Source organism: Dromiciops gliroides, chromosome 4 (genome assembly GCF_019393635.1).
Source record: "Dromiciops gliroides isolate mDroGli1 chromosome 4, mDroGli1.pri, whole genome shotgun sequence".
Classification (NCBI taxonomy): Eukaryota; Metazoa; Chordata; class Mammalia; order Microbiotheria; family Microbiotheriidae; genus Dromiciops; species Dromiciops gliroides.
In genome coordinates, this window is record NC_057864.1 from 426,008,561 (window position 1) to 426,025,603 (window position 17,043).

General features: G+C 38.4%; 1 protein-coding gene across 2 annotated transcripts in view; it reads right to left on the reverse strand.

Annotated features, from left to right (window-relative positions):
- Nucleotides 1-674: 674 nt before the first annotated feature.
- Nucleotides 675-17,043, reverse strand: part of DPH5 (diphthamide biosynthesis 5) — a 46,280-nt gene continuing 29,911 nt past the window's right edge. For both annotated transcript variants that reach the window (XM_044002845.1, XM_044002846.1), the window contains exons 6-8: nucleotides 6,679-6,718; nucleotides 5,962-6,065; nucleotides 675-2,002 (exon numbers count right to left, since the gene is read on the reverse strand). In XM_044002845.1, the coding sequence (XP_043858780.1) occupies nucleotides 1,776-2,002; nucleotides 5,962-6,065; nucleotides 6,679-6,718 (371 nt within the window). In that variant the 3' untranslated portion in view covers nucleotides 675-1,775. The remainder of the gene's footprint in view (nucleotides 2,003-5,961; nucleotides 6,066-6,678; nucleotides 6,719-17,043) is intronic.

Genomic DNA, 17,043 nt, shown 5'->3' on the forward strand with positions numbered 1-17,043 from the left:
TGTGTCATTTTACATCAAATGAAATGTTTAGCCTGGTGCAGAGAAGACTCAGGAGGGTCATGGTATCTTCCAATATTTAAAGAACTGCCACATGGAGGAAGGATTGGATTTTTTCTGTTTGGCCCCAGTGGTCAGAACCAAAAACACTGGTTGATGTTGCAAAGTGGCAAATTTAAGGTAGAACTGTCCAAAAGTGGAATGGGCAAACTTAAGAGGCAGATGTCTTCCTCTACCTGGAGGTAATGGATTCCTTTCTAAGTATTCAATTCAGTGCTTCGGTGTCTCATTTAAGCCATTCATTTGCCATGCCCAGAACCTATGTGCATGTTATTTAGCTCTGGTCCCAAACCTCCTTTTGTAAGCAAGAGCCACCACCTGGTTGATTGTGGCAGCTTAATACCAACCCTCAATACCCTGGAGCTTTTTACATTTAAAAATTTGTCTTTACACACAAAAACCCCCAAACCTGCCACTGATTATTCAGCCAACAGTACCAGAGTTTTCGAGTCTTATCTCCTCTCTCACTGACAGTTAAAGCACAGAGCTTTGTATTTTACATTTAAAAGTGTCTGGCCTCAGAATATAGGAAACAGTATAGAGCTAGTACTGCCTAGCTCCCCGTCCCTCCCCCAACTCACAGTTCATAATATATTGATAGATGACTAAGACATGAATTGATATACACAATACATTTTTAATAAGCATCTCCAAGGAATAATTAAGCAAACTATGTGCCCAGCAACAAAGAGATTAGATGCCTTGATCACGGGAAGAAATGCCTCTCTAGTTGAATTTGCATTTATCTATAAGTTACCACACATCACATTTATTGACTGAAACTACATAAGAGTTGGCACTGAAGCTGAGGTTCACAATAAATACTACTGCTATAATACAACAAACTTGTACATAAATGGTAAGATTTAATAAGTTCCACTGAATGATGAATCTTTAACAGATTATGGTCTTGTCTTATATTTTTTTAAATGTTCTTTCCTTTTCTGTAGTCAAAGTCCTTTGTCAGTATGGATGAGAAACATGGTATCCATTTAAAATCTAATGGTAACTATATGTGCCTGATCCAGTATTTCTAATGCAATACATAACCCACATAATGTAGCCAGCCTTGTGCCACATAATTAGGATGTCAGTTTAAATGAGATAAGCCCATACAGATGGGTGTCACTTGACAAGAGTATGTGCCGTTGTACTTTTAGGTGGGTGGGACCTGGGTGGTGGTTTGTTCTCCCCAAATGTTTCTCTGAGTATTACCATTAACTCCAGGCAGAACAATTCATCCTATACTTGCACAAAGTGACAAGCAAATTATGGTGACTGGAGTGTTTCCAGTCATTTACTTTGCTTTCTTCTAACAGCTGTCATTTCTTCCCCTTCAAAAATGGGAGCTGTGTTTAAGTCAGAATGACTTGAATTCCAACTGTCCCTCTAAGTTTTACCCTGTAATTGCAGTCAAAGCAATTTTTAACCCAATTTCTTACATGAAGGAAAAGTTATAAAACCACTCTGCCTGTATCTATGTTACTTTAATGCTTTGTCTACACCCTGCTGAAAGCAAAGTTATCTTGGGAAGTGGTCAAGGCTATACCAACTTGATCTTGACATGAGAAGGAATGATATGGCCTCTAATGAATGTAGGTTTTGTTAAATTAATATATCATGAGATGAACACAAATGTTCATTTTGTTTTGTGTTTTGAAGTTGCACATCTTAGTATATACATCTGACACTGAAATAAAGGACAGTAGAAATAGCAGCTATGGGCAGGAGATATTAACTCTCGGGGTTTCAGACTCCTCTTCTGGCATAGGAAACAGTTTCAGCATTTCTGCCTCCAGAGGATGCAAGTTTCCCGTTATAATTAATGTATGCAAAGGGCCGCCCAGGTCCACAGTACACATTTGCTTTAAGGTGCCAGCAGCAATTTTCTGCTCCTCAGATCCCACTCTGGCCAGACCCACACAGATTGTCTCCTCAGTGATGGCTGTGAAATAAAGAAAAGTATTTCAAAATGAGTCAGAACCATGCTCTCCCCCATATCCTGTCTTTAATGGATGTGCCGAAGGGTACTTTATACTACAACTCACATTTATGTGGCTCTTTAATGTTCCCTGAACACATTTTATCTCCTCCCTCAATGATACTGAACAAGTGGTGCCCCATGCCTGTAAATACCTCCTGCTCACCTCTGCCTCACTGCCACCCTCCTTCTGTTAATAAACATGTAAAGGGCCACCTCCTGCAAAATACCTTTCCTTATCCCTTCAATTTATTAGCACATTCACCCTCTTCCATCTAGCAGAATATAAACATCTTGAGGGCAGGGACTGATTAAGTACTTCTTGTAAATGCTTGTTGAACTGGCTTGAATTAAGGAATGTGAAGTGTTTTTCTTACAATAACTATGTATCATCACCCCTATTTTATTGATGAAGAAACTGAGGCCCGGAAAGGATAAATGACTAGTCTATGATAAGAGAGCTAGTCAGCAAGTGAGCTGGGATTAAAACAAGATTTCATGATCCCAAGGTCTAATGCTAGTCCCATTAAGCCAAACAATTTATTTATAACTAAAGAAAGGAGAATAAAGTGCCAAAGGTGACTGGCAGGTTAACAACCTGGATAACTAGAAGGATGGAAACATCCTTGACAAAAATAGGGAAGTAAGGCAGGATACGTTTAGTGGGAAGATAAATTCTGCTTTGAATATACTAAGTTTAATATACTTATAGGATATTACGGAGGAGATTCCCAATAGGGAATTGGAGACATGGCACTGGAGCTTGGGAATAGTGGAGGGTTGCCAGCTATGGCATCTATACAGAGTCATCTACATAGAAATGGTAGCTAGATATATGTGGGAGGCTGAGGAAATAACAAAAGAAGGTGTAGATGGAGAAGAGGAGAGAATCCGGGCCAGAAGCCTGGGGCATGCATGTAAGATATATATATTAAATAAATGTTAAAGAGGAGGGATATGGATGATGACTCTGCAAAGGGTCAGTGACACACAAGAAGAGAACCATGGCATGGCATAGCACAGCATAGCATAGCATAGCATAGCATAACATAGCATAGCATAGCAAAGCAGTCATGAAAACCTAGGGAGGAGAGAGCAGACTAATGTCAAATGCTGCAAGAAGGATGAGGGCAGAGAAAAGGATTTACAATGAAGGTGTCACTGCTGATCTTTGAGGTACAGTTTCAGTTAAGTGAAAAGAATAGGAACCAGATTCCAAGGGCCAGAGGAATGAATGGGCGGTGAGGGAATGAAGACAGCAGTGCAGATAACTTTCCTAGAAGTCTGATTGTGAAAAGTGAGGAAAAGCTATAAAGTGACGACATAATAGCTTGCCTGTTAAGATGGCAGGAGTGTTGGGTCCATGAATGTGGAACACTGCACATAACATCAGACCTTTGATATGTTGGATACTTTTGTGGAACTTTTTTCTGTTCCTTTTAAAAAATCCTTTATTATAAGGGATGAATCTGTGGGAGGGAGTAGGTGATAGGAGGAGGAATATAGTGGGAAATAAATGTGATATAAAAATAATGTATATAAAATTTATTTATAAAAAAATTTAAAATATTAGGCAAGGAACTCTCATGAGAGAATGGATGAGACGGTCATTTAGAAGAAAAAATTCAGAATGACCACTGGGAATAATGACCCATACACCAAAGGAATCCACACTATGACATGCCCAACAAAAGGACAGGGTAATATATCTGGCTAGAATGAACCTCAGAGAAGGAAAGGTTGCTGACTGAAGGTGACAGGAGGAGGCCTATAATTAATTGTTAGAAGGAGGACCTAGAAGCAAGCCTCCTGGTTCTATATAGAGGGGATACAAAAGAAGATATATGTAGTATTAGAAAGAATGGTCATGGAATAACATCAAGGGAAGAGTCAATTTCTGCAGTTAAAAGGAGATGGAAGGAGCAAGAGAGAAAGAGGTTTAAGTTGAAGGGCAGGTCACCCCTGCCTTTGGAGCTATTTAATTCAATAAATATTTATCAAGTACCCACTCCATAAACGGAAATACAAAAATAAAGAGCCTAGTCCCTAGACTATTCCTCAAGGAACTATTGCTTCTCAGGCATCATCCTTAAATATAGATGTTTTCCAAACATCCTAATTTTCCCTTAGTAATCATTATGTTTATATGAATTTATCTGACTGAACCTTGGTTTAATACAATTTTACTCCCTTAGTCTATTATTATTTTTTTGTTCTAAACTTACTCCTTTCAAGCTTCAAGGGCTTCCCCCTAGACTCAGTATTTCAGTACTTTTCAAGTAGCCTACACAAATCATGAAATGTACAGATTTGATCATAATCGTTCTTAGAGTCTGTCTTTCTAGACTGAATGGTCCTTGTGTAAATGATGTACTTCAGCAAATGAGTTAAGTGTCTGATAGAAACAGTGGCTCAGGCTGACTTTAAAAATTGCACACCTAGGGGCAGCTAGGTGGCACAGTGGTTAGAGCACCGGCCCTGGAGTCAGGAGTACCTGAGTTCGGATCTGGCCTCGGACACTTGACACTTACTAGCTGTGTGACCCTGGGCAAGTCACTTAACCCCAAACACGAGACTACTTAATTTAGTCTCTAACAGTAGTTAATTCAGCGTGACTCAGTGGTCTTTAAGCTGAAGGAGAGACAGAGATTTCAGGTTTCGTTAGTCAGGTGGGAAAACTGTCCTCTGATTCCCCTAACCTTCAGCCCTAACCCAAACTAGTGTTAAGGGCTAAAATTCTAGCTAAACTGTCTAAAATATCTAATGAGTGGTCGCCAATAAATTATAAGCTTTAGCAAGAGTTAGACTTTTAAGCGTTTTTTTAAGAGAATAAGAATTTGGTAAAGAGAGAGAAAGGCCTAGATTCCTATCTATTAAAGGGAGAGCACATTTCTAGCTCCGCTCTCCAGAGTCCAGAGGAAAGAGAGTGAGAGTGAGAGCGAGCGCCAGTCTCTTCCTTCTTCCTCCCACTACCCCACGTCACTTCCTGATGCCAAAGAAAAGACTCCTGGTCTTGCCCTCAAAGACCTTCACTTCATGGGCAGAACTCTTCTACAGTAAGTCTCCAGCAGGTGGCGTTATTCCAATCGTTACACTAGGAACACTGATCAGTGTGAAGTAAGCAATTTGCTTGAAGACCGACTTGCATGGAGTGAACACATTAGGTAAACTGAATACTGGAGACCACAGCACCATGTTTGCATCATCACTGAGGGAATACACTCTGCATCAGCAGTTACTGAAAAGTTTTGAAATCTAATCCCTTTTGGTAAGGGTGTCAGGAAATGGTGGTCAAAGGCAGGCAGCTATCTTACAACAGAGGCTGGTGGGGGGAAGCTCAATACCATGCTTCTCCTGACCTCAGGTGCTAATAATCATAAAGTAAAGCAAAGACAATTTACAAGGACTCTTCTCTCACACATTGTTTATACTCATATTCAACATACTGGTTTGGGTGGAACTAGTTCATCAGATTTGCATTCTTGAGATAGCCTCAGTAAGTTAAAACTTTTATTAATAGTACCCTCAGTAAATGTTTTTCAGTTCAATAAGGTAGCTTATGTATTTTAAGAAAAAAAAAATAAAGTGATCAGAGAAATTACTTCATTTTCTGGGTTGGTTTTTCCTCTGTAAAATGAGGGGACTAAACAAGATGATCTCTAAAAGTATTTTCCAACTATAGCACTCTAAGATTCTGTGACTGCTATGAACAACCTTCAGAGACAAAGGAAAACTCAGGCATAGCAATGATTCCAGCTGAAGTAACTCATGTAAAACAGATTAATGGGGGTCAGTGATTGGGAACTTCTGCAAGTTCAAGCAGAGACTGCATGACACGGAATGTTATTGAGGGGAATCAAGCTGCAAACTAACTAAAAACTTGTCAAGTCCCATGTCACATTTGAAGAGATCTAAGTAAGCACCTGGTTCCTCTCCTCGAGCTCTCTGGTTTTGAACTATCTCCAGAAGCTGCTGGGCTGCTTGGTTCACAGTCATGAATCGTGGAGGCTCATAGATCTTCCGTCCCCTAAAAGCACAAACCAGATCTCACTGTTCTTAACCGTTTAACCACACAACACTTCATTAATGTAATTATTCCCCCACATCTGTCCAAGCATTACCCGGTTCCCATGCTATGTGAAGCTTTCTGCAAAGCCCACTTTGGGCACACAAGGAACTGGTTAAAGTTTCAGTATTTCTTATGCCTTTCACAGTATTATCAATGGACCTCAAATTCAAAACTACTACCTTCATGTACTGAGCCAAAATCACTCACAATAAGTGGCTAGATATGCTAGGCTCAGCTTTGCTAAGGATACCAAGGAGCTTTAACCAGATACTGATTTTTGTGATTCTTTTAAAAGCCGTATTTTCCTCTTTTTAGTACTTCCTTCAATGAGTTAACTAAGAGTAAACTTCTAGACAAAAACTTGGAAGAGGTCATTTTATTTCAATGAGGAGTAAGGATAAACTATGTATGATCAATAATTAGAAAAAAAATTAAAAATATTTAATTTGTAACTGTAATGAAAAATCAAGCCCATTTTTCTTAACCACTTTCAATACTTTTGTTCTTTTACATAAATAACAAAGTATAAAGAGATTTAAGACATGTTCACATTTTCAAAGCAATAACTTACTTTATTAGATTTTCCAAAGACCGTTCTCTGACTTGGAGGTCTGTAGAAAGGGAGAAAGAAATTACAGGTTTAAAATATGACTTTATTCAAAATATAGTTAAATCTCAGTTAATAGCCACCTGACTTTTGAGGTTTTATAGAGGCCACTTTTGCAAAACACAAGTTAAATCATAAAGAATACTTATAACTCATATAGGAGACCTTAGACATTGTAAATTTGCAAACTAAAGGGAAGTTGCATGCTTTGCAGAGAAACATGCAAATGAGAGGTTGTTCAAAGGCCAGCAATTATTATTGCACAAAGACAAAAAGAAATTGTGCCTGGAACTGAGCTTTGAAACAGGAAATCTGTGATCTTAGGTGAACTAGATGTAGAATGGTGGCTTGCCCTTTTTACCCAACAGCTAATCAAAATGACTATATTCACATGGGTGGGAACTGAATAGACCTGAATATGACCTTTTTCTCAAAGGTTTTGGTACATGCCTACCATATATAGTCATGTGCAAGTGCTTCTCCAGTCTCCAGAATTTCGGCATCAATGAATTAAAAATGAGACATAAAAAACCCTCGATATTGCCTTTAAAATAGATTCACTGTGTCTAATGAATGGTCAAACAACCAAGGCCAGAACTTAAGCTATCACTTATCATAAACTCATGGAGGTAGCCTTTCATGGTCCTAATTTGTTAGCTTCCTACAAATATTTCACGTAAGTAACGAGCTACAGTAGAAAAACATAAAATACAATAACATCTAAACATTGAGCCTCAGTCTCATCTACTGACAGGTCACTTAAACTGGGGAAAAGTGAAAAAGGCAGACTCACTTTTCAGTCCCATAAGAACTGTAAGGGGCTAAAATTCTAGCTAGTTTGTCTAAAATATCTGAGTGGTCGCCAATAAATTATAAGCTTTAGCAAGAGTTAGACTTTTAAGCATTTATTAAGTTGAGTAAAAATTTGGTGAAGAGAGAAAGAGGCCTAGATTCATCTATCTATCAAAGGAAGCGTGCATTTCTGCTCCACTCTCCACGAGAGTCCTGACAAAAGAGCAAGAACCACACCCCTTCGTCATCCTACAGGCCTCCTGTGAAACTGGGAACATCCCTTCCACACGCACACACACAGCTCCAAGCTAATTGGCTGGTAGCTTTGATAGACAGTACCCACAAGCGAACATCACTTCCTGACGCCAAAGAAAAGCCACATGGCTTGCCCTAAGACACCTTCTCATGGTGGAGCTTTCCTACAGTAACTCTCCAGCAGGTGGCGTCACTCCAATCGCTACAGTTCCCCTTTGTTTCTTTGAGGAACATGCGGTGTTTCCTTGATGAAACAGAACCCAATGTGAAGCATTTGTTGCTTCCTATATGCACTTTAGTGAAACTTTATTTTCACAAATAAATGAAATGAAAATATAATATCTGAGAGAATTTTTCTGTATTTAATCAGAAATTAGCTCATTCCATAAAAAATAAGTTAGCATAAAGAGACACACAGAATTCATCTTAAGTTAATAATTTCTAAGGACTTAGAAAACTCAGGATGAAAGGTACTGAAGTTCAAAATTCCACTCCTGTGGTTCATGAGCAGTTGTATACTTGCAATTCAATGGCGTCTCTATATTCACTAAGCAGAATTAAATCAATTTCACTTTGTTTTCTTTTTTTTAAAAAATTCTCTAAGATTTTCATAACATTCAACCAGCAAAAGTGCTGAAGTGGTCATTTGTTAAAAACTATTTTAATATAATAATAGTTACTCTTTACTTATTCTACATGAAACTGGATTCATTATGTTGCACTTGTACCCAGGAATCACATTATGTTCTACCAGATTATTAAATGTAATAATATGCTACTTGGCTCTAAACTACCTTCTAGCCTTATTTCATATTGCTTCCATTCATACACTTTATATTTCAGCCACACTGGACCATTAGCTATAGTCTTTAGTCTCTGTGCAATTATGCAGATATTATACCTTTTCCCCTTACACTTTATCTTATATTATACTTTTCTTTGTACATGCTGTCTCAGACAAATCTGATGTAATTGTTCATCTCTGTATTCTGAGTGCCTTAAAATCAGTCAACAAGTATTTATTAAGAGCTAAGCATGTGTAAGAAAAACAAGACCAAAAACAAAGTCCCTGCCCTATGAGAGTTTACATTCTATGAGGGAAGACAACATTTATTACATTGATAAATATGCATATAAAGTAAATTCAAGGAAAAATTGAGGAAGGGGAAGGAACATAAGGGATGGAGAAGGGTTTTGGGTAAGAGTCACTTATGCAGTATCTGAAGGAGACAAAGAAATCTGAGAAGGAATTGCACTCTAGGCATGAGTGCGACAAAGGTGTTAAGAGGAATATGGAGTGAACAGTTTGAGGAAGAGCAAGAAGGCAAGTGTAGCTAGGGCTGAGGGTGAAAACAGAAGAAGTTCTGCACATTGTAAGGGACTGTATTATGTTCTGGCTTTTTTTTTTTTAAGTGAAAAATGATGCTATTCCCTAGGCTTAAGTAAGCTAACACTATGACGTCAATAGAGACAGTGACAAGAATTTCTTTAGATTGCTATGTTTAACAAAATATAAGACTGATGTAAGTTAGTGAGTATCCTCTTCAGGAAGGCTGGTCACACCTTCCCATAAATCCTTACTTGGGGCCTTGTGTCATGCTATTCCTTCAGAGCAATAAACTCTTTTCCCCTCCTCCTTACTTGTGCAAGTCCTATTCATTTTTCAAAGCTCAGCTCAAGTGCCATCTTCTTGATGGAGCTTTTGGATTCCCATATACTCCCTGCCCTGGATCACTGCCTTGTTGTGGCAAAGGGGCTTGCACAGCTCAATGAAACTATGAGCTATGCTGTACAGGATTACCCTAGATGGACAGGTCATAGTAGAGAGTTCTGACAAAAGGTGATCCACTGGTAAAGGAAATGGCAAACCACTCTAGTATCTTTGCCAAGAAAACCCCAAGGACAATGCAAAAATGATAAAAGAGATGACACTGAAAGATAAGACCCTCAGGTCAGAAGGCATTCAATACACTATTGGGGAAGAGCAGAGGACAACTACAAGTGGCTCCAGTACTAATGAAGTAGCTGGGCTAAAGCTGAAAGGAAGCTCAGCTAAGCATGAGTCTGGAGACGAAAGGAAAGTCTGATGACATAAAGATCAACACTGCAAAGGAATCTGGAATGTAAGACCTATGAATGAAGGTAAGCTGGATGTGGTCAAAGAGGAGATGGAAAGATCATATCAGGATCGTGTTGATTACCTAAGCCTAGAGAACAGCATCATTTTTCACTTAGAAACCAAATTGCCAACATTCACTAGATATTGGAGAAAGCAAGGGAATTTTCCAGGAAAACATCTACTTCTGTTCCAGTGACTACACAAAAGTCTTTGACTGTGTGGATCACAAAAAAATATGGCCAGTCCTCAAAGATATGGGCATATCAGATCATCTTACTTGTCTCTTGAGAAACCTGTATGTGGGCTAAGAAGAAACAGTTAGATTTGAACATGGAACAACTGATTGCTGTAAGAATAGAAAAGGAGAATAACAAGCCTACATATTGTCACCTTATTTATTTAACTTATATGCTGAGTAGATCATGTGAAATGCCAGGCTATATGAATTAAAAGCCAGAACTAAGATTGCCAAGGAAAAACATCAACAATCTCAGATACACAGACCATACCACTTTGAAAGTGAAGTGGAAGTAAGAAGACTCTTGACAATGGTTAAAGAGGAGAGTCTAAAAACTGGTTTGAAGCTTAACATAAAAAAATACTAAGATCTTGGTAACTGGTCCATCACTTTTGGGTAAATAAAAGGAGAAGAAATGAAAGCAATATCAGATTTTTTTTTTTTAAGTGAGGCTATTGGGGTTAAGTGACTTGCCCAGGGTCACACAGCTAGTAAGTGTTAAGTGTCTGAGGCCAAATTTGAACTCAGATACTCCTGATTGGAGGGCCGGTGCTCTATCCACTGCACCACCTAGCTGCCCCAATATCAGATTTTATATTCTAGGGCTTAATGATTATTTCAGATAGCAACTGCAGCCATGACATTAAAAGATGCTTGCTTCTTGGAAGGAAAGATATGACAAATATGGATAGCATACTAAAAAGCAGAGACATTATTTTGGTGACAAAGGTCTACATAGTCAAAACTATGGTTTTTCCAGTAGCGATGTATGGGAGAGTCAGACTCTAAGGAAAGCTGAGTGCTACAGAATTGATGCTTTTGAATTGTGACACTGGAGAAGACTTTTGGGAGTCCCTCAGACAGCAATGAGGTCAAATCAGTCAATACTTCAAGAAATTAATTCAGGCTATTCACTGGAAGGTCAAATACTGAACCTGAAGCTTAAATACTTTGGCCACATAACAAGAAGATAGGATTTCTTGGGAAAAGCCCTGAGTTTGGAAAGATTGAAGGCAAAAGGAAAATAATAGAACAGCAGAGGATGAGACAGTGTCATGAAACACTGAGCTTGGACAGATTTCACAAGCTAGAGAAGGACAGAAGGACCTGGTGTGCTTTGATCCATGGGGTCACAAAGAGTAGGACACAACTGAACAACAATGACAACCCCTATCCACTGAACTTACTTTTTTTACATCACATGAGTTAGCACCGAATCCTCAATTTAGGTATGCCATTTAATTTTTGTTCCTTACACAGGCACATTAAAACAAAACAAAACAACAACAAAAACCCCCAGAAAAAAAGAGCCAGTAGTCATAGGAGATCCTTTTTTCTGTGTAAATTTCCTCCTGCCATTGCTATTGTCTGGGACTATCTCCCGATCCCATACCCAATTCTCACTGTCCCTAGAATGAAGGGCAGGTTCTACAGTGGCATGACTGGTATGAATAAGGGGTCCATGGCTGCTAGCTTCCTCAGCCCCATAACTGGTCTTATTAAGTATAATTTCCAGTTCTACCCTACCTCTTTATCCTCTATCTTGGGCCCCAATCCTTATTTCAAGTTCCCATGACTATCTATGCTTTTCTTTCAAAGTATACATGACTCACAAGTAGGGGTAGGGGTTAAAAGGAAGGAGTTTGCAGGGAGAAAAATGCATTTTATGTATTGTTGAGCTACCAAGCCTCTGAACATATTGTTCCACTGAAACATCACGTAGATTCTATGGTAATATCAGCATGACACTGTATTCAATGTAAAATACGGAATTTTGGGGCTAGGCTGGCAACCTAACTACCATGAAGAACATAATTTTTATGGGATAATAATTCCAGAATTCCAGACTGAAAAATGAATTCTTGATAAAAGGGAGATTGCTTCTACTCATATTTACCCTTCTCTAATTGTTTCATTTCTTAAGATCATCTCTCAAATGAATTTGTCATGTGATGGAACATGCATTTTATTCATTTAGCTCCAAAGTACTGACCTATCAGAGAATTAATGGAGGACAATCATGTTTTGTGATTAATCTCAATTCAGATAACCCAGCAGTTCCCCACATATTTGCTTTTATCACAAAATCATAAGGGACCAGCAATTAGAGAAAACAAAAATTACCGAGACACTATCTTAGAAGAGTAAGGGAAAACAGGCAGCTCTTTCAAAAAGAATTCTTGAATCAGGAAAAAAAGTTATTATACTTTGCCTTTCTTGCTTCACCATAAAGTTTTATACTTAGTCTTTTGTCCAAATTGTGACCCTTCAATCCCTTAACCCCTTAGTTCTCTTACAGGAGATTACCTCTGCACTAGCCACTCCTCTCTTTTCCCCCTTTTTGCCCCCTTGAATGAATTCAACTGTATCCTCTCTTTTTGTGTCACTGGCCCCTTTATTGTCAAATGCACCGTACCAAGTCTCAGCCTTGGATCACTCCCACCATTCCTCATTGTTGCTCCTTCATATGTGCTTCTGAACAAAGGTGGAGAAAATCATGCAACTGTTTTGACCAACTCCAATAAAAATTTGTTACACAACCTCAGTTGGGCCCTCCCTACTGCTAAGTAATTCTATTATACCTCCCTTATCAATTAGCTATCTGACTCTCCACAGTCTCTTTCTCATTATTCCTCCTTACACCATCCCCGCCCCCCCAACTTCCTCTCCACCAGAGAACCCTGCCTCATATTTTACAAGGAAAAAAAAAGTGAGGCCATTCACCATGAGCTCCCTCTGATTCTTTCTCTCCCATCTCATAACACTCAGACACCTTCTGTCACTATGTGTTCCTGCAACTATTTCTCAGGTGGCTTTACATCTTACCAAGGTTCACTCCTCTCTCTACCAGCACAAGCAATCTTGTTCCAACTTGCTTCCTCCAACAGACTGTTCTCTGTTATTCCCACTTTTCCACTTATATTCTCAAATCTATCTATCCTGTTCTAATCTCTAATCTCCACTCATATCTTCCACTTCTTTTCAAATATCTCAAAAAACTATGTCCGCTAAACATCTTAAAGTCAACAATTCAAAAACAGAAGCCATTATCTTTCCCCCTAAACCCTCCTAACTCCTCAGTTACTGTAGAGGGTACCACCGTCCTCCCAGACCCTCAAGTTTTCAACCTAGGTGTCACCATCAATGCCTTAATCTCTTTCACTCCTCATATCCAATCTCTTTTCCAGATTTGTTGATTTCACCTTATATTTTTTTCTATTTTATTTTACTTTAAAACTTTTTTTAGGATTTTATTTTCCCCTAATTACATGTAAAACAATTTTAATGTCCATTTTAAAAACTATGCTCCAAATTCTCTTCCTTCTTCCCTCCCCACCCCTCTTAAGAATTCAAGCAATTCAATATGTTATACACATGTAGTCATGCAAAACACTTCCATAGTAGTCAGGTTGTAAAAGAAAATAGACAAAAAAACCTCAAGAAAAATAAACTAAAAAAAAATATGCTTCAATCTGTATTCAGAGACCATCAGTTCTTTTTCTGGAGATGGATTGCATTTTTCATCTTAAGTCCTTTGGAGTTACCTTGGATCATTGTATTGTTGAGAATAGCTAAGTCATTCATAGCTAATCATCTCACAATATTGCTGTTACTTTGTATACAGTACATTTCACTTTGCATCAGCTCATATAAGTTTTTCCAGGTTTTTCTGAGAGCATCCTGCTCATCATTTCTTACAGCACAATAGTGTTTCATCATAATTTCATCCTACGATTTGTTCAGCCATTCCCCAATTGATGGGCATCTCCTTAATTTTGAATTCTTTGCACCAGAAAAGGGCTGCCATAAATATTTTTTGTACATATGTCATTTAACTTTTTGCTTTTTATCTCTTTTTGGATACTGACCTAGTAGTGGTATTACTAGGTCAAAGAGTATGCATAGTTTTTTTTTCTTTTTTTTTTTTTCTTTTATGAGATATTTTATTTTTTTCCATTACATGTAAAGATAGTTCTCAACTTTTGTTTATACATGCTTTACAATTTCAGATTTTTCTCCCTCCCTCCCCTCCCTCCCCTAGACAGCAGGTAATCTGGTAGAGTATGCATAGTTTTATAGCCCTTTGGCCAGGGTTCCAAATTGCTCTACAGGAATCAGTTTACAACTCTACCTACAGTGCATTAATGTCTCATTTCCCCCATATCCCCTATAACATTTGTCATTTTCTTCTGCTGTCCTATTATCCAATCCAATAGGTATGAGGTAGTACCCCAGAATTGTTTTGACTTGCATCTTTCTAATCAATAGTGAGTTAGAACACTATTGCACTACCTATCTATAAGTGGTTAGCTCTGATTATTTCATCTGAAAATTGTTTATATCTTTTGATCATTTATCAACTGGGGAATGGCTCTCACCCTAATAAATTTGACAGTTCTTTATGTGTTTGAGAAATGAGGCCTTTATCAGACAAACTTGCTTCAAAATTTTTCAGTTACTATTAACTATATTTCCCTCCATCCTATTCCCTCTCCATGCCGTTTACTCTATTTTTAAGGAGTTATTAGAGAGCTTTTTACCTCCTTTTCCCTTTGGCTAATTTGGCTTTTCAAGGCATTCTTTTCCTTATTGGCTTTTTGTATCTCTTTTACCATTTGGCCTAGTTTGTTTTTAAGGTGTTATTTTCTTCAATATTTCGTTATGTCTCCTTTACTAAGCTGTTTTTGTTTTTCATGATTTTCTTGCATCATTCTCTTTCCATTTTTTTCCTCTACCTCTCTTATTTTCAAAATCCTTTTTGAGCACTTCCATGGCCTGAGACCAATTCATATTTTTCTTGGAAGCTTTGAATGTAGGAGCTTTGACTTTGTTATCTTCTTCTGAGGGTGTATTTTGATCTTCCTTGTCACCATAGAAACTTTCTAGGATCAGCATTTTTTTCTGTTTGCTCATTTTCTCAGCCAATTTCTTGATGTTTAACTCTTTGTTAAAGTGGGGCACTGCTTCCAGAGTGGAGGGCACACTGTCCCAAGCTTCAAGGGGTTTCTGCAGCTGTTTTCAGAGATACTTCTAGGGATTTGTAAGTTTTTAATTCTTCCAAGGTAGTATGATTTAAGGAGAAGTATGTTTACTACTCTCCTGGCCTGTGTTCTGGTCCGAAAGCAACCAGAAGCCTGCTTTTCTGCCCTAGAACTATAAACAGAGTCCCATACCATTGTGGTCACAAGCTCCAGTGTGCTCCTCCCCATCCTGGGACCACCATCCAAAGACTGTGATCTGGATGGGAGTATGGATAAAACAACAAAGTTCTAGCAGAGAGATCCCTGTAATCTCCTTTTGGCCAATTGTTTGACCCCCTTACCATCCAAGTGCTAAGAGTTCTAGAAGCACTGCTGATTTAGAGGCTCCCAAGGCCTGCTCCTGGGTGGCTGTGGCTGTGGCTGTGGCTGTGTCTGCACTGGCATGGCCAGCACTCCACTCTTGTAACGGTACAACAGACCTTTCCTGCCAATCTTCTAAGTTGTCTTTGGCTGAAAAAATATTTTACCCTGTTTTTTTGTGCGTTCTGCTGCTCCAGGAATTGTCTTATAGCATTATTTGAAGGTATTTGGAGGGGTCTTGGGAAGAACTCAGGCAAGTCATTGCCTTTCCTCCACCATTTTGGCTCTGCCCCAATTTCACCTTTTAAATATCTCTTTACCACTCTTTCTTCTCTTCTCTGAAACTGCCACCATGCTAGTGTAGAACCTCATTACCTCAATGCAGCAATTATTATAATAGTTAGCTGGTAGGTCTGCCTGCCTCAAGTATCACCCAATTCCAAACCATCCTCCACTCATCATCAAAGTGATTTTCCTAAAGCCCAAGTCTGACCATGTCTTCCCTCTAAACAATATACTCCAGTGGCTCCCTAAAAGCTACAGGATCAAATACAAATTCCTCTGTTAGATATTCAAAGTACTCTATCACCTAGCCTCCTCCTACCTTTCTAGTCTTCTTGAACCTTCCACTCCCCAACCCTGCCACACATGCTTTCATCCAGTGATGTTGGCCCCCTGGCCGTTCCACAAACAAGACATTCCATCCCTCATCTCTGGGCGTTTTTTTCTACCTCCCTCTCATATCCTTCTTCTATTCATTCATCTACCTAATTTTGAAACATTGCAAGATAGTTTTGATTTCATAATACAATGTTAATTCTAGGAGTACTGTGCTCCCATATTCTGAGTTGTTTGTTTTTGTTATTCTCTCAACTGATTATTTGATCAAACTCTTTAAAGCATTTCCATGGCAAACTGGCTGCCACAGTAAGTGTAAATTGATTCTACAAGGATTATTTTTGATAAGCATATTTCAAAAAAAAAAGAAAAAAAGAGGGGAACATTTGTAAAAGTTTTCTTTTTTCAAAAAAAAAAAAAGTTTTCTTTGAGATTATGTTGTACTTTAACTTGTATTTAAATATGTTCCGATTTTTCACAAGAATAATTATATACTAAGTAAAAAAAAAGGGGTATTTGAAATTGTTGAATAATTATATATTATATTCTAAGTCAAGGTACATTCACATTTTTTGCAATCATTTATTATCCTCAATTTTAAAATCCACATGAGACTTGGATTATGGGTACTTATCATTTAAGACATTAACTGCCTTTATTCTGAGTTCTTAGATGCCAGTTGGCCAAGATGCCATCCAATCACAAGAGGAATACATGCAAGAGCAGACATTGAACTATCACATGAGGGGAGACATGCATGAAGTCAAGGTATGGCCGAGGGAATGGCTTTTGACAAATGTTGAAGCTGGACTCTCTTGGTTTAATTTTTTTTTTTCTTTTTCCCCACAATATTGTACAGATGGCTGAAAATTTTGATCCCACCCATCTCATTCTTCACCTGGCTTCTATGCCCCCTCCTATATGCCTGATACCATGGACATCTCAATCCCATGCATCTGATTACC